This window comes from Oryzias latipes, chromosome 13 (genome assembly GCF_053564925.1).
Source record: "Oryzias latipes strain Hd-rR chromosome 13, Olatipes_Hd-rR_3.1".
NCBI lineage: Eukaryota > Metazoa > Chordata > Actinopteri > Beloniformes > Adrianichthyidae > Oryzias > Oryzias latipes.
In genome coordinates, this window is record NC_136249.1 from 14,420,383 (window position 1) to 14,443,307 (window position 22,925).

Here is a 22,925-nt window from a genome sequence, read left to right on the forward strand (position 1 = left end):
TCTGAGCAATCAGCGTCACATCTGGATGCTTTGCTGCACATAAAGACTCGAGTGGAGCTTTTGAAGGAGTGCCGCTGTGCAACTCTGGAAATATGGCACAAAAAGACTTTCAATGTGTTTTTGTTCAGTAAAATTCGTTCAAAATGAAGCTTAGCGAATCAGTGTTTTTTTATTTGTGTAATTTGTGTTGTAAAACTTATAAAATAATTAACTTTCACATTTGAAGGCCCTGAGTTCTGTTGTTGTTTAGAGATTGGTGGGAGGAGATGGAGAGATCTCAGAAATAGTGACGTCCGATAAAGGAAACATGCGGATTTTGACTGATTTAAGGGAAGAAATTGGTGCTTTTCAGATTGAAACCCCGCTGACACCTGCGGGATCGTGATGCTGTGGACCCGCGTGGGCGGTGCGGCAAATCTCCAGAAGGAGGAGGAGGGGGCGCGTCCGTTTCCACGCTCATTCACTGGTGCTATTGTCATGGTAACTAGACCACCGCCTCGTCATTGTCTCGCGCCCTGCCAAGTTTATTATAAACACACGGCGCTGTCATACGGAGCGCCAGCGCAGAGCGAGCTGCAGAGCAGGAAGGAGGTGAGAAGTGAGGAGGCGCACGCTCCTGCACACTGAAGGAGGAGACGAAGGAGAGCGGAAGAAAGCGTCTGGATTACTGCTGCAACTGAACCACAAGTTCTTTGGAGGTTCTGGAGAGAAAACCCAGAGAAGGTCCCGGAAGCAGCTGCAGAGCCAGGCTTCACCTCCCCGCGTTCTTTGGACCGGTGCGCGCACCGGCTGACCTCCATGTATAAGATGGATTACTCCTACCTGAACTCCTATGACTCCTGCATGGCGGCTATGGAAGCGTCGGCCTACGCGGACTTCAGCTCCTGCAGCCAGGCCAGCTCCTTCCAGTACAACCCGATCCGAAGCGGGCCGTTCTCCAACCCGGGCTGCACCCCACTCAGCACGGCCAGTTGCACACTGGGAGCCCTGAGGGAGCATCAGCCCACTCCTTACTCCTCAGGTGAGAAGCGTCTCTCCTCACTGCCCAAAACACGGGGGTCTGTTCGTCTCCTGAGGGAGTCCTTCATTTAACCAGAATATGAAGAAAAACGAGAATTTTATTTGATTCAGATTTCAGAAAAAGTATATTTCAATTAAAATGATATTTTTTAAGCCAGGGTGCAATCAGCCACTAATTTATTCACTCTTTTTACATTTTGATTTGTGGGTGATTGCAGCCCTAATTTTAATTCAATGAATTCTGATTTACAATTTATATGTTGTGTTTTTGCACAAAATGTGCGTCTATGTGTGTAAAAATTTGATTTTGCGCGCAAAAATATTTGTTTTATGCTTTTATTTTTTTAATGATGAAAAACTGAAATAAGATTTTTTTTAAAAAGGTGACGCAGACAGCTGAACATGAAGAGGATATATGACCGTATCTTGTTTTCTTTAAAAGAAATACTCGTAAAATTCTGCTTGTCAAAATCTATTCGAAATATTCGGTTTTTAAAGAAAATGTAATTTATCTTTGTTTTTATTTTAAACAAAGCTGTTTAGTTGGCTGACTGGTTATTTTAAATATAATAATAATAATAATAATAATAATAATAATAATAATAATAATAATAATAATAATAATTTGATTCAGGCCTTTTTTATGTTTTACTTTATATTTTGATTTTTCCCCCCAGAAAAATGAGAACAAATCAAGAATTAAAATCGGTGGAAATCTTGTTTTCTTTGGTTCCGTTTCGAGGCCTCTGGGTTCTCCCTGGGTTCCTGTCTCATTCCTTCGTTTTCTCCTCAGTTCCATACAAGTTCTTCTCGGATCCTTCGGGTCTGAACGAGAAGAGGAAGCAGCGGCGCATCCGCACCACCTTCACCAGTTCGCAGCTGAAGGAGCTGGAGCGGGTCTTCGCGGAGACGCACTACCCGGACATCTACACCCGGGAGGAGCTGGCGCTCAAGATCGACCTGACCGAGGCCCGCGTGCAGGTTGGACTCGTTCCTCAGATTTTTTTAAGTCATATTCCGTTTTTATTTTGTCCTGTGTGTTTGATGGGACATCTCTGCTCTGGCAGGTGTGGTTCCAGAACAGGCGCGCCAAATTCCGTAAGCAGGAGCGCGCGGCCAACGCTAAAGCCAACAGCTCCGGCGGCGCGACGGGGGGCAGCAGCAGCTCCGGGGGCAAGAAGGCAGGAGAAGCGAGATCTTCATCAGACGACGACGAGTCCAAGGAGTCCACCTGCAGCCCCACGCCCGACAGCACGGCTTCCCTTCCCGGCTCCGCCAACGGAAACCTGGGGAGCCCCGCCAGCCTGAGCCCCAGCCCCGCTCCTACCAACAGCAGCTACGCCAACGCCTCCACCTCCCCGGTTCTGCAAGGGCTGAAAACGCCCAGCTGGTCCAGCCTGGGGCCTTCTAACCCGGCCGTGGCGCAGCCCGCCGCCCAGACGCAGGAGATCCTGAAGGCCTGGCAGCCGGCGGACAGTATGAGCGGGCCCTTCGCCGGAGTCCTGTCCTCCTTCCACAGAAAACCCAACCCCGCCATCAAGAGCAACCTGTTCTGAAGCACAGAGGGGAAGCGCGCAGGAGCTGAGGGACTCTCTCTGAGAGCGGACCTGTCCATAGTGCTGAAACCCCAGCTGCTCCGAGTGGACTCCGCTGAGGATGTGGTCACAGGTGCAGCAGTGCAGACTCCACCTGTACCGCGGCATGCAGCCCCGAGCTCGGTAGAACCCAGAGCCAATCATTCACATCGACGGAAACCTTTCTAGAACAAACAGACTGAATGATTCAGAACCGCAGGCTCCAAAACTCAGACCACCCCTCATATTACATGCAGATCCCCCTCCCCGCACACCCCAGTTCCCATCCGCACTCCCACGCAGCATTGCGGGGCTTCAGAGCAGAAAAACAAACACGCAGCTCCAGTCGTTAAGCCCACAAAGCACAACCAGATCCCAACATGCAGATTTACTCTTAAAAGGGTTGGGGGCAACCCCCCTCAATCCAATTAGTGCAGGAAGATCTAAACCATTGACTGTATACCAGAACTGGACTAAGTGACCCCCCCCCCCCCCCCTTCTAAACAGGAAGTGGCTCCAAGAAGCCAAAATCCCAGATTTCTTTTCATTCTATTGGTCTCTGCTACCATTTCAACATGTTTTTGATCATCCTCTTTTTATGAAATTTTCCTGTAGTGTAAGTTACTCAAGTAATAAACTGACCAATCAGATGTCTCAATGAAAGTAGGCGGTCTCACGTCCAACTTTCAAAACATTTGATTGACTGATTTTGTGTAGCCTGCTTTCAAGTGGTAGGGGTGTGGCCTTCCAACAAACTCGCTCTTTATCTGAAGAGCGGTTGCCATAGAAACGATGACCTCAGACTGACTCACAATCACTGACAATTGCGGATAATTTCTAGGTCCAACATGGCGGCAACTGTATTGCAAAAAAAAAAAGACTGAATTGACTTCATTTGGTTGGAGCTGGAAGTAAACCATTTCCTATGGATGACATCACACTCACCGAGTCCAGTGCTTGTATACAGTCAATGGTTGTGTCCCAATTCCCTGACTACTCACTAGTCAGTACACTAGGGGGTTCACCATTTTGTCAGGGTGTCCGATTCCTATTCCAAATTCCAGTGCCCTGGGAATTTCCCAGAAGTCTCTACGAAAAACCAGTGTGCATCGATCCACAATAGATTGACGCATATAGACCACAATGCATTGCTTTTGAACGATTTTACATTTGAAAACTCATAGTCTTTTTAAAATGCTTATAATAATTAGGTTGTTACATCGGTAAATCCATTAAAAATATTAGTGAGCATGGTGTCTGAATCGCTGATACAATCCAGGTTACTGGATAGACACTATATCGTTTTTTAGAAGTTGGGGAGTAGGAATGGAGAGCAGACTTAGTACAGACCCCCAACAGCTCATCCCCCCTACTTTACTGTATCCAGACCCACACGCCAATCATCCACAAGGCTGCATTTTCCCATCATGCCTTTTTTGACACAGAGAACGTTGAGTCTCCGTTTTCTCTTTAGGTGGAGGAAAGGTCAGGGAGTGAATAGTCTGGAGATGACCCTCTAATGCAACTTTCACTGTGCTCAATCCTCAGCTTGTTACTACCCGGACAAATACCAGATCGATCGCTTTTGTTGGGTTCATGATGGATTTTTTTGTTCTTCTTGATGTCAATCATTTTCTTTTCTGCAAAAGTCAAACAGGAAGCAGCTTTTTGTACTTCTGTCCTCTAAACAAAGCTGTCAAAAGCAGACAACTCTGAAGAAACTTAATCAAAATAGGGAAATCTACATGTATTTATTCATATTTTTATTATGTCAGTGAAAAGTGAGAAGCCCACACGTGTTTGATTTACTACAAAATCCTGAGAATGTAAATTCTGTAATTAGTAATATAAATCTTAGGTAGTTTTTTCTTGTTTTTTCATTGTTGCTTTACAAACTTCACTGCAGAGCATCTGTCATGTTCGTGAAAACAGACAGGGGGTTCCAGTGAATGAGAAGGTATAGCACTACTCTGAATATTCTAATAAATCTACATTATGGAGGCACTACATGATGCACAGTTTCTCTATACATCCAAACATTTTTCTAATTCTCTCAGAAAAAAAGAGGTCAGATTAAAAAACAGGGTTGGATCTTAAATTGAACTTTATAATCTTAAGAAATGACATTAGCTTAGTGAAATAGAACATTACACGAAGACAAACAGGAGTGTCACGACGGTAAGTCTTGTTTTCACATCATCTCTGAAAAATAAACCCAAATATGAGTGGGGAGCGAAGCCTTTTCTGTCTGAAGATTATTTGCGCATTTACTCAATTTACGCGAAACTACTTCAGAAAAAAGGAAGCAGAAACGTAAAAGTTTCATACGTCTGACTAAAAAACAATAAATTAATTCAACTCCTGGTTTCAGTCAGTTTTTACTGCAACTTTTAAGATTTCCACTTAAAGGTTTAGTGTGATCTGAAGAAAAACTAAGTAATTTTTAAAGTAAAGAAACATTTTTGAACCAGCCTGGAATTCCATCAAAATCATTTGTTTGTGTAAACAGCACCCCCTGCTGGTGACATCTGTGTATGACAGCCCCATATGCTTCAAATGTTCCCATGACAGAAAAAAACAATCAGGAAATGTTTCTGGTTATGCAACCAAATCAAATTAAGATGATAACACTGGAACCATGTTTTGATAACCAATTACATGATGGCTCATTTAATCTTCAGCACAGTAACCACAGTTTCAGTTTCTTTTGAAATAAAATCAGTAAAAATCGTGAAATGAACCTCAGCAGAAGTGGGCCATGTGAAATCACCACAAACATCGGGTACAACTTGGTGCAGCATTCATAAATCTTCTTGTGGGTTTTATGGCTTATTAGCTGATCGTGTCACAAACATTTTGAAATACATTTAGGACAAACTGAGGGCTGAAATGTACGGTAATAATGAAACACAATCCGGTCGAATGAAACGCCAACATGGAATAATTTGGTTTTTCTCGATATTCCCTTTAACATTTAAAGCATTAATTTATAAATATATGCAGAAACGATCTGCAGACTGTCAACCAAGGACATCCAAGAACAAAAACTAAATAAACAAGAGTTGAGTCGCTTTTCCCCAGTCACAGCTGCTAAAGAGCTCATCTGTTACATAATTCTCAGTCTTTTGATTCCCACTTTTTTTTATTGGGAATAAACCTGAGAAATAGAAAAAGGCAGTGCTGATCAGAGAGAAGAAATGGAGGGGACCTTTACATTATAAAAAAGGGAGAGGAAGAGCGCTCCTATGTTTACTTTGAAAATGATTCCTCCCTCATCAGCTCCTAAAAGGAAATATTCAGTAACATCTGATGGTGCAACGCAGTCAGTTATGTAGTGACGCTTGAACGAAAGCGGGTTTACAATTTAAGTCCACGCCGAGACAGCAACACACATACAGTACAAAAGGGGGGCAGGACGAAGGTTCGGCGAGTGTTTCCGACAGTACAGAGGGAGTGCAATTCCTCCCAAAAGGCACAGTCTGGAATGCGAAGGCGCGTCGCAGCCGGGTTCAGGTCAGCTCCGGCCTTTGTGGCTCCAGATGGTTTTGAATTGGTTTGGCACAGACTTGTTACTTCTGCTGCTGCCTCAGGCTCTCCAGCAGGATCTGCTTGTGGGCGGGGTCCAGGACTCCGGCCTCCTCCAGGTCCTCCTCTGTGATGTCACTGGAAAAGGAAGCAAACGCGAGGATGACCTTCATGGACGAGGATTTTGGGACAAACAGACAGACTGAGCTGATAAAGAGCACACAACTCTTTCTGTGTAATGTCAGCACCATAACGGTTTAATAGGGTTTTTTCTGAAAAAGCTAACTTTCTGATTTCAACAAAGAATGTTAATTTAATTTTTTTTTTTACAGTTTCTGAATATAGTTCTTGCTAAATATTTCTATCAGGTTTAACCCTTCAATACCGAAGCTTTAGCTCTTGTTTTGACATTCTTTCGATTTCCCCAACTCTTCAACTGTTTACGCAATTAAAGACATAATTCCAGCAGATTATAAGGCAGAAATAAGCAGCTTTACGTTGATATGCAACACTTCAGTAGTGAAGTAAATCAATGTAAATCCACTGATTCTGATGCACGAACAGCTTTGCGCCACTATGCTACACCTTGCAGTAATGTGTTGCATTTCGGTGCAAAGTTGATGTGAAAAGTCACATTTCTGCACCTCAGAATCAGCTGGTTCTGAGTTCAGAGGGCGTGCTACTCAGCTGTCATTGGATAATATGCACACTCTTTGAACCCCTGTAACTCTTTGACCGTTTACGCAGTTGACGCAACTCCATCAGCTTTGTGGTTAAGGATGTAAAGTGTTGCAAATCAGCACAAAGCTACTTTTCTCAGCTTTCAGAATCTGCTGGAATTTCGTTAAATGCATTAGCGAGTGAAGAGTTACTGCTATCCAAAGAAGATCAACACTGGAGCTAAATCTCTGGCGTTAAAGGGGTAAAGGTACTTCCGGACCGACTGGATGCACCTGAGGAACTCCAGGTCGTCCCAGCCATTGTGCAGCAGGCCCTGCTCGTACTTTTCCAGGCCCAGCCTCTGCAGCCACTCCCCCACTGACGACTCCCCCACTGACAGAGACGAGCTGCTGCTCCCCCAAAGGGCCTGCGAACATGAAACGCTGGATCAGTCAACCAAACCATGATTTGGAGAAATCCGGAATGTAAACCACGGACAGTAGTGATCTAGTGTGGGAGTGTCCACCCTGACAGTGGGATTGGGAGTTTGACTGTATCAGAGAACTGGATTGAGTGGGACGTCACCCACTGAAAATGGTATCCGTCCGACCAAATGAAGTCAATTCAGTCACCATTTTTTCGTGATACTGACGCCGCCATGCTGGAGCCAGACGTCAGTAAACAGTGAATGGTCTGAGTCGTTTCTATAGGAACCACCATGGCTTATCAGGTGTGAGCTTATTGGAAGTCTACACCACTACCACGTGAAATTGTGCTACATGAAATCTGTCAATCAAAGGTTTCGAATGTTGGACATGGGGGTCAGCCGGCCCCACCTACTTTTATTGAGGCCTCTGATTGGTCATTTTATAACTTAATTAACTTGAATTACAGAAAAAAATATCCTTAAAATGTGTTTTTTTTTTAAAGTATCAAAGCAAAAATGGTACTTCTGACAAACAGAGTGACTGAGTAATAAACTGTTTACTTCTGTACAAGTCTATGGGATGATTAGGAGGATCAAAGTGGAGCGTTTATTAAGCCTTAACGCTGCTCACCTCCTCCGGCATGTCCTCTGCGATGCTTTCCGTGATGGGGTTTCTAGGGGGGAAGGTGCGGCAGGCATCCAGACCCGCCCCCATGGGCTGCCCTCGGAGAGGTGGAGGTGCTGAGGGAGCACGGGGTGGAGGCTGCCCACCAAACTCACTCTCGCTCAGCGTCTTAGCCATCTGCAGCACGGAGCATGACTGGTCATCCAACGCCATCCCCCCACCTCGCCTGAAGCCCTCTCCCAGGGCCAGCGGGCCCCCAGGTGCAGCTGGTGGGATCCTGACTTCAGCCAGATCTGGGTACAGGGGGCGGGGTTTGTTAAATGGGGCCTCCGTTACCATCTCCAGGGCTCCTTTAGGCAGAGGAGGAGGGGGAAAGTCAGGAGGGGGCCGATTCAAAGTGCTCCCAGCACCTCCTCCCTGTGCCCCCGCCACGCAGGAACCTCCATCGTCCTCTGAGGAGCCCTCTTCAGTGATTGTCCGGGCTGGGGGGCCTGCTGCAGCTCTGCGTAAGTGAAGGGGCCCTGAGGGTGCAGCAGGGGGTTTGGTTCGAACTCCTGCTGAGGGTGGGTTGACTTTAGCTGCTGGGGGGTTGCTGGAAGTGGGAGATGGGAGGAGTTCTGGGGAAATAGCTGCAGCGGATTGGTTGGGAACTCCTTCCAGGATGTAGTAGGCGGGATTGTTGAAGCTGTTCTTGCTGATGGAGTCGCCGCCGTCGGGCCCGTCCTGCTTGGGTCTTCCCAAAAACAAAAAACACAAGATCAAAAAGATGGCAACCTTCTCCTTCAGGTAACACTTCTCACTGTACCTTGCTGCGGTTTCCTCCTTGCTGCTTCTCTCCGCCTCCTCACTGACCTTTCCCAGCTCTCCTAGCTGCTTGCGAACCACAGAAGGCCTGAAACACATCAGGAGGAGTTAGGAGGCGGGACAAAAGGAGACATCTGAACATTCAGTTGAAGCAGAAACCCTGCAGGGAGTCCAAGTGCACTTCAACTTTTTTTCTGTTGAGCTGCAGCAAAACAGCCAAACTGTAAACAAACGTCTCTTCTTCTTCTTCTGTCTGGTTGTCATCTATTTACCGAAACTGTCGTCAGCTAAACTTTGAGGATGGATAAACTGTGGAGAACATTTTCAGGATATGTTGTTAAATGATCCCAAGCAACAGAGATGCTTCTGTTTTGTTTACTGCTGAACTGAGACGTTGACAGGAAAACATTTGTGAGTGACATTATTTAAAGTGATAAATACCATTTCTTTGTTTCTATCTGCTATGTATTGTTGATCTCTTGTTCTAAATAAAGGCAGAAATGATGGTAATTAAACAGATATTTTTATTTTCATACATCCATACATACATAAAAAACAAAAATTTAGCAACCATTCAAACATATAGAATAGAAAGAATTGTGGTTTGATCTGTCAATGGTTGATCTTGATTTATAAATCAAATCTATCCCCACTCAATTTAGAATTCCAACTCCCAGATATATACTGGGTAAAGTACAAGTGGTAAAGCAGCAGGGGGTGCTGCAAAACTATATTAAAACTCTAGTGGTGCTCCATGTATGGATGTGTTAATCATTAGATCACATCCTTCTTTGCACTTTTACAGATTGAAAAAATGCTGAGGTTGTAGCGTTTTATTAAGCTCCACTGGATTCATATTAAAGAAAAGATGCAAAAGTACCGAAGATGTGTGACTTTGTCTTCCTCCCTTGTGTTTTTGTCATGCAACAACACCATAAGTGTCACTAGTGTTATTTGTGAGATACCACTTAGTTTAACTCATGCAGTCACACAGAACAAAGTAGTTTCCTTCAACAAAACAGCACTAAGTATCAAAATGAAAGAGAGAAGTTTACTGACTTCACATACTCATGTCCCATTCTGGACACCACTGAAGGTCTCCCTCTAGGTCCTCCCGTCTCATCCTTGTCCACACTGATCCACTCTAAAAGAAGAGAGAGGAGACTCTGAGTGATGGCTGTATTTGATCGAGCTCGTCATCCAAACATGACAGGACTTTAGTTTTACCGTAAAGTCGCTCCCTGGTTCCCATTCTCTCTGATGGGACTCTGACCCTCATAGACCCCCTGATATTTCCAGTTTCCTCACCGCGGTGAGACAGATACGTGTGGAACTGCTGTGCCGTGCTGCCGATCATTGACTTAAGAGCCAAAACACACTCTCCTATAGACAGGAACAGAAGCAAACGTAAGGTGACCTTTTTCTTGACGTAGAGCCTTAGTGACTTACACCTGTATAGTAGGTTGACCCGTATGGGTGCTGTGAGTTTTTGGGATGTTCAGGCCATGGAGAGTCATAAAGAGGAGTGGCTTAAGATATGTTCACACCAAATGCAGTTTGCACGCCAGTGGCTTCCATCTTCAATCTTAGGTCAAAGTACAGACGCGGCGTGTTTGGAGCGTTGGGTGTGGTGTGGCAGTCTGGCAGCATTGCTTTCAGGCAGCATGGTGCCCCCAGAGTTCAAAATCTGCATTCGCATTAACCAATCAAGTGTTGATGACGTGATTAGTGGGTGGCCCAAAACCAACATGGAGGACAATCTGATACCACACCAGTCTTAAGAGCAGTTGTGACTAAGGCCAAATCCAAATTGCTTCCCTATCCCTATTGCTCCAACTGAAGTGCATTTGGAGCTTTAGTGGTGTCAAAAAAAATTTTTTTAAGGGGGAGCCGTTGTGACTCCAGCACATTTCTTCATGTGGGTGTGCTCTGGAGCATGAAATTTACATTTTACATTACATTACATTTTATAGTTATAAAATCTATGTTGTTAAACATTTTCCGAGCGTTGGCAACTGTGAGCTAACGTAGATGACCGGCGACTATTGATGACATCATTGAGAGGTAGGAATGTCCGGATTTGAAGACATTGGTTCCCACTCCAATCCTTAACTACTAAAAAACTATATAGTGCGGGATTATGTAGTGCCCTGAATTTTAAAGCAATTCGAACACCTTGCTCACTCCTTTTTTATTTTTTTTAACAGCGAATATAATGTCATCGATTTTATGAAGTCAAAATCTAATTAAAACAAGCGTTTTGTGACTATTCTTTAAGTCCACTGTCTTCTGAAGATAAAAACGTTGATGGTTTATCAAAAAAATACACTTTTTTTGGTAAAAAATGTTCCGACGCAATGCATTGTGGTCTATATTCGCCGATCTAGTGAGCATCGATGCACACTGGTTTTTCGCAGAGACTTCTGGGAAATTCCCAGGGCACTCGATTTGGGAATTGTAGATTCGGACAGCACTACAAAATGGCGAACGCACAATATAGTGCACTATGTAGGGGTTAGGGTGGTAATTCAGACATATCCATTCTATTTTTTGTAACTCCCCGCTTGGAGGGCTAAATGTAGGGGGAGGGAGAAGCTGTAGGGGTAAGGAATGGATTATGATTCGGCCAGAGAGTTTAATCCGGGAGGGTCTGGGTACCGTAGGACTCGTATCCATCCACTGACTTCACCGTCAGCAGCAGGTGCTGGTCCTGCAGGTACTCGATCTCTGACAGAAGAGGCTTGAGGGTTGTTAGCTGCTTGTTGGACCAGCCCACTCGCAGGAAGTTGATGTTGTCGCTGTTCTGAGTGTCGTTCTCATAACTCTTCTTGAACTCTGCAACACAGGTGGAGGAGTGCAGAGAAGAAAGCACACGTGGGAGGAAAAAGGGAGAAAGGAGAGGTTTCATCACATTACACTTAAAAGCACATGGAGGATGGGGGAGGAGCATGCAGCACTGGATTCTAACTTTAAGGCATACTGACTTTCTGACATGGGAAGGATTGGACAGGAAAGGATAAAACAGGTAGAAGCAGAGAGTTCATTACATTCTCTGGAGAACATAACATTTTTTTGTATTTTTGTTTGCCTGGCAGCAGGAATAAGTCCTTGATCGAAGAAGTGAGGCCAGCCTTACCCTCCAAACAAGTAGAGTAGAACTCAATGAAGAATTTAGTCCTGCTTGCCGTCTTCACTATGGCCTCGATGCACTCAAACTCAATGTACGCTTGCTCTGAAGACTTTGGCAGACCTACAGATAAAATAAAGTTAATTGTTATTGTAATATTTTAGAAACTAAAACCAAAATAAGTAGGAACAGAAAAAACACGGCAGGTAAGGGTGTAAATCAAGTATTTTTGAAGATGTGTGACGTTCACCTTTCTTGGAGACAAACTGGGAGGTCACTCCAACCTCAAACGTTGCAAAAACAGGGGAATGATCACTGGTCACTATATCATCTGTACAGCCTGGGAAAAGGAGATGACTGACTTTAGTGTGCACACAAGTTTACTTTAACTAGGAATGTCCCGATCTGATCACATGATTGGCCTGATTGTGTAGTTCTAGACTCGAACAGAATAGGACGTTGTATTCCGATCAGGGATCGGATATTTATTTTATTTTCATTATTATGATCAGCGCTATAAATTTTAAGCTTGTTATAACATTTAAATACGTAAGTCTGGAAGCGGACAAAAACAGTTTGTTAAAGTTAGCAAGATATTCTCAGATTTGGGCTTCAGGGTTCAATAAATCTTAAAAACTTTTTAGAAAACAAGTGTCTATATTGGTTTGTCTTAGCACAAACAACAACCTACCAAAAAAAGTTTAACATTTGTTTTTAAGGACAATTTGTTTGTTTTTTATATGATTTAAAAGCGTAAATTGAAATTTTTGACAACAAATGGCTTCACTCAACCACTAACTATGAGTGGAAAAAAACTTTTTGTGCCATCATTCATATTCTATGAAAAATGATCAAGAAATCATAATTTCTTGCTTCATATTCAACTTTTTAGCTTCTTTTATATTAAAATCTTTTCATTGTCACAATAATTTCACAATAAAACTAAATCTGTGCAAAACAACATTTTGAGTAGTAAATTGACTGTTTTTTGTTTTTTTTTACATTTTAGAAATCAAAAGACAAAAATCAAAAGTGTATACAAATAATAAATATATAAAAATATAAAAAAAGAAATAAAGCATAGACAAAGTCAAAATATGAAAACTGAATTAAAAAAAACGGGTGAAGCTCCTTATTACGTATCATAGCCCTTGTTATGTTTGTTTTAAAGCGAAAATGTCAAAGATAAAAACCTTTTTAAAAACCTACATTTAAATTTTGAATGAAAACTATAATTTTGGAAGGCCAGCATCATTGTAAATGACCTGATTAGTAAACTCTCTAGTGAGTTCAAAGACTACTGAGGGTTATCTAATGTGAGACAGTGACTGTATGCAGCCACATGTCCTGATTATAAAGAGAAGAAGGGCTCTCCATCTCACCATAGGAGTTGCAGACCATGTGTGTTTCTGGGTAGGACTTCCAGAGGATCCTGTCACACCAGGATGGAACATTAGTCCTCATCTGCATCAGACGAAAACCCAGACCGAACAAGAATGACCGGGGTGACTCACGGAAAGAGGAAACGGGGAGTTTTTTTCCAGCGTGTGTCTTAAGTGATCAACTCACCCCTGTGGCCTTCTGCTTCTGCCAGACGTACGTGTCTCTGGAGCCCCGCTCATATCTGTAGGTGGGTGGGAAGGAGATCTCCTCCTCCGCTACGAGAAAAGAATTTACTTTTAGTTTTTCAGTGCAAAATATTGTTTTTCTTATTTTAAGGAATAGAACAGAATAGAATAGCACCAACTACCTTGTGCAAAAAGACTGCAAAAATAAGACATATAAAACAAGTAACAAAATATTTTAAAAAGCTACAAGATATCTCAAAGACAATTTTGACATCTTTTTAAAAATACATTTTATTTCTTTAATAAATAAATACAAGGGATTCTTTTTCCTGCAAGCACAGGAAACCTGTGGTTAGGTTGAACTGCTGAGCAGGTGCTTTTGAGAGTCACATGTTTATGAAACCACTAGGAAATGTATTTAAAGAAATGTTGAGTTTTCTTAGATAATATTTCCCTACATTAAATTCCCTGTAGTACCTCTAAATATACTCTGGTTCAAGACAGAGGAAGTGAGACGTAAGACCTACTGACCGAAGCGTAAAAAGACTTTATTCTTCTCCCGCTCCAGGTTCAGCTGGTCTACTTTAAGGAGCGGCTCAAACTCCTTCCTGTTAATATAGTTTAAAATTTCCTGCAGAGTAAACACAAAGCAAACCGGATCAGTAAACAGATGGGGTTGGATCCAGGCTTTGGTTTGAGCTCGACCTGTATCACCTACCTGTATGTCCATGTCCAGCCGGTAGTTGAGGTCTCCCAGCCAGAACAGATGTGTGAAGCGCAGTGAGATGTCAAAGGAGCTTAGCTGTTTGTCTCCCAGAGACAGCAGCCGCAGGATATCAAGGTAGTTCTGGTTCCTCCTTAAAAGGGAAAAAGTTGAGTGTGCTTCAGATAACAAGAACAAACGTAGAAACCAAGTACTGTTCCTTTGTATATTGCAGGGTTTACGTACGATTATAAATGTTTCATGGCTGTAAAACCCCTCAATGCACACTTCATACACTTTTCTATGACAAACTTTAACGCTTTTCTCTCTTGTTTAAACTCTCAAAGTTCAAACCTTCATAGAAACAAAAAACCAGGATGAAAGAATAAATATAAATATCTGATCATAATCAAACAATTTATGTCACTGCAGCAAACTGAACGGATTCTGCGCAGAAGAAGCAGATTGACAAAGTCAAAAGCCAATCAGGACACAGAACACAGTGGGCTGTAAAAGAAAAAAGAACATGCAAAATTGCACAGAAAAAAGCAATAGGTAAACTGCAATATAGTGAGGCAACATTATATTATAAAACTTTTGTTGTTGCGTTATCTTGTGAGGATAAACAGATTTTAACATCTGGAAGTAGGGATGCACCAAAATGAAAATTTGTGGTTGAAGCCAAAGAAAAATTAAAACTCTTGGCCAAATACAGAATAGTAATCAAATATCAAACGTGAAGGTTGAGTTTTTCCTTTTTGAAACCTTCCATACCGTATTTAACAGACAGTAAGTCACTCTGGACTATATGCTGTAGCAGTCAAAAAAAGCATAATAATAGAAAAATCGTATAGAAGTCACACTTTAACAATTAAAGATGCTATTCATGCTCCAAATTCATGTCCTCTGTCTCTCTTTCGACACGCGTCAAATTTGCTGCTCGACACCTTTCCAAAAATATTTTCATGACTTTGCTGCTTACGCCACATGTGGGAGGAGCTACCACCAAAGGTTATTAGCCTCAGTCGGAAACACTCACTATACAGTGCATGGAAGGCATGAATGATGTTCAGAGATCAAGTTTATTTATTTTGAAACATGTTGGCAATCACATCTCAATGTCTGTGTTCATTAGATCATCCAGAGACTCTCCCAGTACGGTGGGCAGGAGCTGTGTCTGAATGACGGCCGCTTTCAGCAGTACTTCTGTCTCTATGTGACCTAGTTTGACCATTTGCTGCCCCACATTAAACTGAAGAGGGAAAAAAATATAAGATTAAAAGTAGAGGATGTTTTTATTGATGTCTCGATGAAGATTCAAAAAATATCTTAAAGTTCATGAGGAGAACGATCAGATTCTCCTCCATGATGATCAGACTAAGTGGTGCTGCTTCTTCTTCTTCTGTGTTGTTAGTAGCAAATACTAATACACACACACCTATAGTACTCTCTAGAAATTGTGAGTGGGAAAATAGCGAAAACATGAGCCAATTTATTTAAAAAAAAAATCAAATATAGGTCACATCTAAGTTTAAGTTGTACCCCCGGCCAAATTATGCAAAACACAAAGAAACAAAAAAAAGGCGACTTATTCACTGAAAGATAAATGACCTAGGATACATTTTAGCTATGATTTTCAAATATCACTTGATATTTTTTGTTGCCAAATATTCAGTTCATCCCTATCTGGAAGTATATGTTCTTGTAAAATAATTTTTTTTTAGTCTCCTATCGTTTTTTCCCTTTTCTTTGTCTAAATCTCCTTAGTGCACATATGTCAAACTCAAGGCCCGGGGGCCAAATGTGGCCCTCCATGTCATTTTATGTGGCCCTCGAGAGCATAAAAGTTTTTGATTTCTTAAAATAAAAAATAAAAATTGATGTGTATATATATATATATATATATATATATATATATATATATATATATATATATATATATATATATATATATATATATATATATATATATATATATATATATATATAGGGGGAATCTGCCTTGAAATATCAGATTGGGCAACTATAAATTAGGACTTAAACACTGTCCATATAACCTAACCTGACAGAATCAAATTTAAAAGGATTTATGACAGAGTAACAAGCAAACATATGTTTTCTATGCAACTGTAATTGTCACTTTCAAAAGTTATAATAAATAAATAAATTAGTTGTTTAACATTAAGGAGTAGTTACGTGTATGTTTCATTACATTTAGTTACATGTATAAGTTATATCCGGCCCTTTGAGGACAGCTGCTATACTGATGTGGCCCTCGGTGGAAATGAGTTTGACACCCCTGCCTTAGTGAGTCAACTGCAACAGCAAACCTTGACTTTCACCTTTAAGTGAAAACTATTCCATTCAAGCTCAGCAGGTGGCAGTCATCCTTAAAAACACAGTGAAAAGCTTGGAGAAGTCCAGAAGAGAAAGTAAAAATGAAAAAAACAAAACTCCATTTAAATATTTATATTTAAAAAAGAGCACATTACCAAGCTCATGTCTGATCATGAAATAAGGCAGTAATATTGAGGTAAACCCCAGCAGAAGTTGTGCTGCGTTAACTGAATGCACCATGTGGGGCTTTCCTGACCAAGACGTTGCTGTGGAAATGTGAACATGACGCTGCATTGGTGTGGACCGTCAGCAGGTACCTGCCAATCTTCTCGTTCCCCGAAGTCAAGTGACAGTTCACAAAGCCAAACGATGTCCCGTTAAACATAAACGACACACCCACTGCTCCTTTGTTACCTAGACATCCATCAAAATAAACACAGACACACATCAGTTTGTGTAAAAATTTTCAGACACATACATTAAATTAGTAGAAAATTCACAGATGTGGGATTACCGGACTATTATCTGGGGTTCTTAGGGGAAAGTAAAGACTAACAGGGAGTGTCAGTTACCCAAAGTGTTGGCGATGCCCGTCTTGACACTAGACATCCCCACATGGCTGATGCGGTTCTCGTGCTCTGGTTTCACCAACACAGCCAGCTTGATGTTCCACAGTGTTTGGATAGCGATCTGCAGGAACAAGACAAGCTGTGGTCAGCACTTTTACTTTTAAACAAATAATGCACGCTTAGTTCTCCTAAAGCCTTAGTCACAACTGCCCTTAGAAGTGGATAGGTGGTCTATACTAAACATCAAGGTCGTAGATCGCTCAGTGAGCCGTAGAGCAGGTATGCTCATTAACATTGTTGTCAATGGGCAGGTTATCGGTAACATTTATACAACACATAAGGCTAAGTAAAGGTAAAGTAATGAGACGCAGGCTTGTTGCATGGATTTTTCATCTTTTCAACCCTCCCCAAATCATGCAGACTGTACAAAGAGCCGGGTAGTGCTGTTCATGTGATAAGTTTTTGTTCCTTGCTTGCAGCCTGATTGTAAAAAAATTAAGAGATTAGACAATCAGAGTGTAGTTTGTGTGGGCGTCCTACGAGCACTGACACATCCCGTGCATGCAGCATTCACGTAGGGTCAGCAAGGAGCCAGTACTCACGCCTTACTAATGACTACAGTGTGGCGTTCACCGTACGACAGGATCAAGCGTACGTCATACATGCCTGCAACTTAAATTATCTTTACAAATACTTTACGCCACACTTACCACACGCATGGCCACGGTAAGCTGGCGTAAATTATCTTTACAAATACTTTACGCCACACTTACCACATGCATGGCCACGGTAAGCTCCATTTTCGTGACGCCTCTTGAGGTGGCTTTACGAGCCTTAAGGGAACTGCAGGACACACCTGAATATGCAGCCGCTCTACTCAACAACCTTACACGGGCCCGGACAACCCAAAAACCCGCAGCACTTTTTCTGGGTCAACGCCCCATAAGGGTGTATGTGACTAAGGCTTTAAGCTTTTGTGCACATATAAACCACAGTCTGCTCTGTTTTCCATCCTCATCCCATGACAGGCTTACAGTAGTCCTTCAACATTCATCATCTTTTCTCACCGGTTTATAATCCAGTTCAGTCTGCTCCTTTAATGCGACACGCAGCGACTCCACCCACTCCCTATCACACACAGAGTTCTCCTGGCTTCCAAACACGTACAGGTCGTGAGGAATGGTCACCGCCATCTCGTCCAGAGTTTTCCCAAGGCCGCGGCACAACATCCATGATGCCACAGACTTGGGTGCAGGTACAGACCCTGCAGACCCACAGCAAAATTTTAATGAAACAGCTTCATGCACATACTTCATGTTTTGTTCTTTTCTGTATAAAACATCAATATCTAATCTATTAAATTGCGTTGACAGGACAAGCTTGTGCATCTAACCCATATTCCAGGTGCCGATGAAGATAGAAATCATGTCCGGTTCATCCTGGTTGGAATGCTTGTTTTTCATGAGCTGCAGCAGCTGACAAAACGCCTCTCTCTTCTGAAAGACAGAGACAGGAAACACCTCTTACAGCATAATGGAGACATTTCAAAACAAATAGCTGTTTCAATTCTTTACAAGCATCTTAATAGTCACAAAAAGACCCTGAAACACAAACAAATCTCAGGTTTTTCAATTAGTTTAATAACCTGTTTAAATGTAAGTTTTTTCATGGTTTCTAATGTTTCTTTAAATGATGGAATGACAACCAAATCCCCCCATATGTTACTGTTTTAAAAGACCTACCTTTGCACTGGCAAAGACAAAGTCTTTCCTCTGGCTCTTGTCTTTCTCTTTCTCAAACACGATGCCAAGCTTATTCTGGACCCGCTGGGACTTGATCAGCTGACGTACTGAGATGGAAACAGATGAGAAAAGACATAAAAAACAAAAACATTTTTTAAGCAAAATGTGCGATACAGATCAGATGTTGTGGAAACAGAACCACCACATACCTGGGAAATCCCAACATACAACAGGTTAACTGGTTCTGAACACTAATATCATATTTCATACATAAATGACTAATAGGGTGAGATTTCTCCTCATTATTAATGTGAAAGCAGCGCAAATACTTTTGTTTACTCCTTACTTTTGTCATGTGTGAATGTGGTCCAGTCCTCCTGATTGTCCTTGACCTTCTTCATCACCACCAGCCTCCCTCCTTCCACATCCACAGACAAAGTGTACTTCTGACTCTTTCCTATTTTGGTCAGCTCTGCCAGGTACACATCCAGCTTCACCTGTGAGACACACAATGCAATGGTTGCTCCTCAGACGCTTAAGGTACACGCACTGGTTTGGTGTAAAAGCACAAAACAGTAAAATGTCTCTGACGGTGAAGTGAGAGGTCGTAAAGATCCACCATTAAATGTATTTTATAGACCCACTCCAATCCTCTTTTGATTTGTTTTTAACCAAAATCAAAACTCAGTGTCATTTTCTAGGTCATAGTTTCTGCAGAGCGGCAGTACCGGTAGTCAGCGGCATTAGAAATTCACCTGTGAGTTGTGGTCGGGACTGTTGGCGTGGACCAACCCCCGCCTCCTTCCCATCACTCTCCAGCTATCTTACAGCCCCTCACGCACCCAATCTAAGATTACTGGTGCAACAAAAATGGCAAGCATAATTGGAGCTATCCAGCTGTAGAGTTTGGAGCCATATGCCAGCTCTGACGAGGAAAACAAAGACGTACATGGATCTAGTCATCTACAATTGGATGCATCACAATGGAGGAGAGCAGGGAGCTTGTGACCTGCCCACCGACCAAAAAGCTTTCTTTTGTCTGCCTGAGTCACAATGATTTGAATAAAGAAATAATCAGAAATGCAATTTTGAACTTAAATTTTTTAGTAAATGTCCTCCATCATCAAAAAAATACCACAAAAACATATAAAAAAACAAAAACAAAAATTTTCATTGTTGTGGGTCTAAAAAGCAAAAAATGTGTCGCTTTTCTGGTTTCTGTGCATCATTTTCTTCCCTCTTTTTGTTTAAATTTAATTAAAAAAATCTATACTAAGAGTTGCAAAAACTTACAAAGGAATCTCTCACTTTCAATCATTACAGTATGACTGTAAGACTGTTTGTGGGTAAACATTTCTCTTCCTGAACAACAGGAAATGACTAAACTCATGCCAGGATGATTCAGACTGAGTTATCAGCTAATATTCAACCTCACTTATTTGCTCTTTCCTTCACTCTGGGCTCCAGCCCATTTAAAGTTCATCTATTTTCTGTTATGTGAGGCTCCAAGTTCAGCTTTTGTCTCCCGACTAGAATGTTCCTAATATTTCTCATTGAAACTATTTTTCCATTCTCTATGGAAAAATGCCATAAACCACTGAGGCATCAGCTGTGAGGAACAAACCTTCAGTGACAAAAGCAATCATCAGCTTAAATTTAAAGTTGCTTAAAACCCTTGTGCTATCTTAGATGACCCCACCCTTACATTGACGTGTTCTCCCTACCATGACAAAGGTGGATAAAGGTGGAAAGATTTCATGTAATCCATGGACACCAGTGAAGATCACAAATCATTGAAGAAAAAAGGTTCAGAGCACTGTCTAGTGGGTCTAGATGACCCAACTCCCAACGTTAAAGTGCCTAGGATAGCACAAGGGTTACTGATCTTTAAGATTCTGTTTACTGAAAAAAAAAAAATATATGACTCAATCCTGCACCAGCAGAATCTATAAAACATTTTTCATGAGCGCTTCAGAGCATTTTAGTGGGATATAAGTATTTTGCAAGATACAGAGCTCCACCCCCACACGCAGATTACTACTAATGAAGCGCACAAGCGTGCACGTGTGAGTTTGTACGTGTTTACCTCAAAAGCCTGAACAGGAATGGCTTTGCTGTGACGCATGGAGAAAGGAGGAGGAGAGCAGGGGGAGGACAAGCTCATGTCCTGTAGTGCTTTCAGAGCCTGAAGGGACAAAGAGAAAGTGTGTGAGTGTGGGGGAGTGGACAAACAATATGAGAAAGAGCATAAGGAAACACAAGAGGCTGCAAAAGGACAGGGCATCGGTGAAAGAAGGGAAAATGCACTGTCATGGTCAGCTCTAATGGGTTTAACGTCAGCATTTCCTTTGAGAATCAGGGAAGGAAGACCTATTTTCATCACATGTCCAGACATGCAGCTTCCCTGCACTGGAGGCCATCTCCCCCAGAGCCCACTGAAGACTTCCATGTGATGCTCTGCAGTCTCAAGTGTGTGTTTAACAAAGAAACAACTTCAAATGTCTTCAACTTAAACCAATCAAAGCTTTGATCAAGAATCCCTCTGGAGCTGACAGCATGTTTCCAGCTAAACTGGAGAAAGAAGTCAACCTAAAGGGAATAGATGAAGAATATAGAGAAATAACTTTAAATAATGTGAAATGCTGAAGAAATCAGTAGAGCCCGTTAAAGTGGAACACCAAGGATCCAAATGGGGATAAACAAAGGTTCGGAAATAGATGGTAAAATAATGCTAAAGCCCAAAAATCAAAACACAGCAAAGCGGCCTAGAAAAAGCAGAAAAAGCAAAGAGAATGGAAAACACTCAGACTAAGGATGAAGTATACCTTTTTCTCGATGGAAGACAACAGGTCTTTCAGAATTGCCAACTTTGTCACCAAGTTTTCCAACTCCTGGTCTCCACCCTGGTTCACTGACTGATGGATTAAGACAGACACACAGAAGCCACTGCTGTGAGAACATGGCAATTAAAGAGGTCAACTAAAATGTCACTTCAAACAATTTCTCTATAGTAATTACAGAGAGACAAAAAGTGTTTGTTAGTAAGGATTATGAGTTTGGTCTGTAATGTTCATCATAGAAACACTTACACTGTGAGAGACAGAACGTAAAAAAAGAATTCAGGTAATCACATTGTTTGATTTTTAAATAATTTATTTGTTTGACGTTGCAGAAAATAAGAATTTATCTCCAACAAACAAACAAACAAAAGATCTGTCCCTAAGAAGTTCTTGTACCCTCCACTTGTTACCTGTTTTAATATCAACTTTTTGAAGTGGTTATCTGGATAAAAGACACCTGTCAACACCCTGAAACAGTCAGACTGAAACCCCTCCACCATGACCAAGACCAAAGAGCTGTCAAAGGACACCAAGAACAAGATTGTTCACCTGAACAAGACTGGGATGAACCAATCTACAATAAGGAAGCAGCTTGGTGAGAAGAGATCAGCTGTTAGAGACATTATTAGAAAATGAAAGACATACAAGATCACTGACAATCTCCCTCCACCTGGAGCTCCAAGGACGATATTAATGGTCTTGAGGTGGAAACATCATGCTTTGGGGCTGGTTTTCTACAAAGTGGATAGGACAACTGATCTGTATAAAGGAAATGAGAAATGGATCCATATTTGCTGGGATTTTGGTCAAAAACGTCCACCCATCATTAAAAAAATTGAAAATGAAACATGGCTGGATCTTCCAGCGTGACAATGATCCCAAACACATCACCCAGGTAACAAAGGAGTGTCTACGTAAAAAGCATTTCAAGGTTCTGGAGTGTTCTAGCCTTTAGACCACAATCCAAAAAAGAATCTGCAAAGGGAGTGTAATGTCAGTGTTGCCCAACAACAGCCCCAAAACATCACTGCTTTTGAGAAGATCCGATTGGAAGAATGGACCAAAATAGCAGACACAGACCTACTAAAGACCTGCCAGAAACCTTTGACCTCGGTCATTGAGACCAGGGTTACATGAGAAAGCATTAGGGTAAACTTTTGTTATATTTTCTCCTCATTTATACAAATGATTTATTTAAAGACCAAACAATGTGATTTCCTGGATTTGTTTTTACACTCTGTCAGAGTGGAAGTTTATTTAAGATGAACATTACAGACCAAACTCATCTCTTTAGGTGGGACTACTTGCAAATATTTTATTCTACTTCTCCCGGAGACAAACACTTTATTTAAATAAGCTATTTTCTCTTTAAATGAGTAAGTCTGGAACTCATCTTTACATAAA

General features: G+C 41.8%; 2 protein-coding genes across 5 annotated transcripts in view; one reads left to right on the forward strand and one right to left on the reverse strand.

The window, feature by feature from the left end:
* The first annotated feature begins 529 nt into the window (after positions 1–529).
* Positions 530–4,601, forward strand: phox2a (paired like homeobox 2A). The gene is made up of 3 exons (XM_023961495.2): positions 530–1,021; positions 1,814–2,001; positions 2,088–4,601. Exons 1-3 carry the CDS (start codon positions 799–801, stop codon positions 2,574–2,576), a joined length of 900 nt encoding a protein of 299 aa, XP_023817263.1. The 5' UTR covers positions 530–798; the 3' UTR covers positions 2,577–4,601.
* A 634-nt stretch (positions 4,602–5,235) lies between these two features.
* Positions 5,236–22,925, reverse strand: part of inppl1a (inositol polyphosphate phosphatase-like 1a) — a 34,659-nt gene continuing 16,969 nt past the window's right edge. For 2 of the 4 annotated variants that reach the window (XM_023961492.2, XM_023961493.2), the window contains exons 7-27: positions 21,507–21,596; positions 20,768–20,866; positions 19,028–19,178; positions 18,682–18,788; positions 18,333–18,435; positions 18,007–18,203; positions 16,943–17,060; positions 16,688–16,784; positions 14,049–14,187; positions 13,862–13,961; positions 13,332–13,420; positions 13,145–13,226; positions 12,013–12,102; positions 11,772–11,885; positions 11,294–11,470; positions 9,863–10,018; positions 9,695–9,779; positions 8,637–8,723; positions 7,838–8,564; positions 7,073–7,206; positions 5,236–6,257 (exon numbers count right to left, since the gene is read on the reverse strand). In XM_023961492.2, coding sequence (XP_023817260.1) covers positions 6,164–6,257; positions 7,073–7,206; positions 7,838–8,564; positions 8,637–8,723; positions 9,695–9,779; positions 9,863–10,018; positions 11,294–11,470; positions 11,772–11,885; positions 12,013–12,102; positions 13,145–13,226; positions 13,332–13,420; positions 13,862–13,961; positions 14,049–14,187; positions 16,688–16,784; positions 16,943–17,060; positions 18,007–18,203; positions 18,333–18,435; positions 18,682–18,788; positions 19,028–19,178; positions 20,768–20,866; positions 21,507–21,596 — 3,036 coding nt within the window. In that variant the 3' untranslated portion in view covers positions 5,236–6,163. The remainder of the gene's footprint in view (positions 6,258–7,072; positions 7,207–7,837; positions 8,565–8,636; positions 8,724–9,694; positions 9,780–9,862; positions 10,019–11,293; positions 11,471–11,771; positions 11,886–12,012; positions 12,103–13,144; positions 13,227–13,331; positions 13,421–13,861; positions 13,962–14,048; positions 14,188–16,687; positions 16,785–16,942; positions 17,061–18,006; positions 18,204–18,332; positions 18,436–18,681; positions 18,789–19,027; positions 19,179–20,767; positions 20,867–21,506; positions 21,597–22,925) is intronic. The other 2 variants (XM_078956506.1, XM_023961494.2) reach the window with 1 other exon arrangement.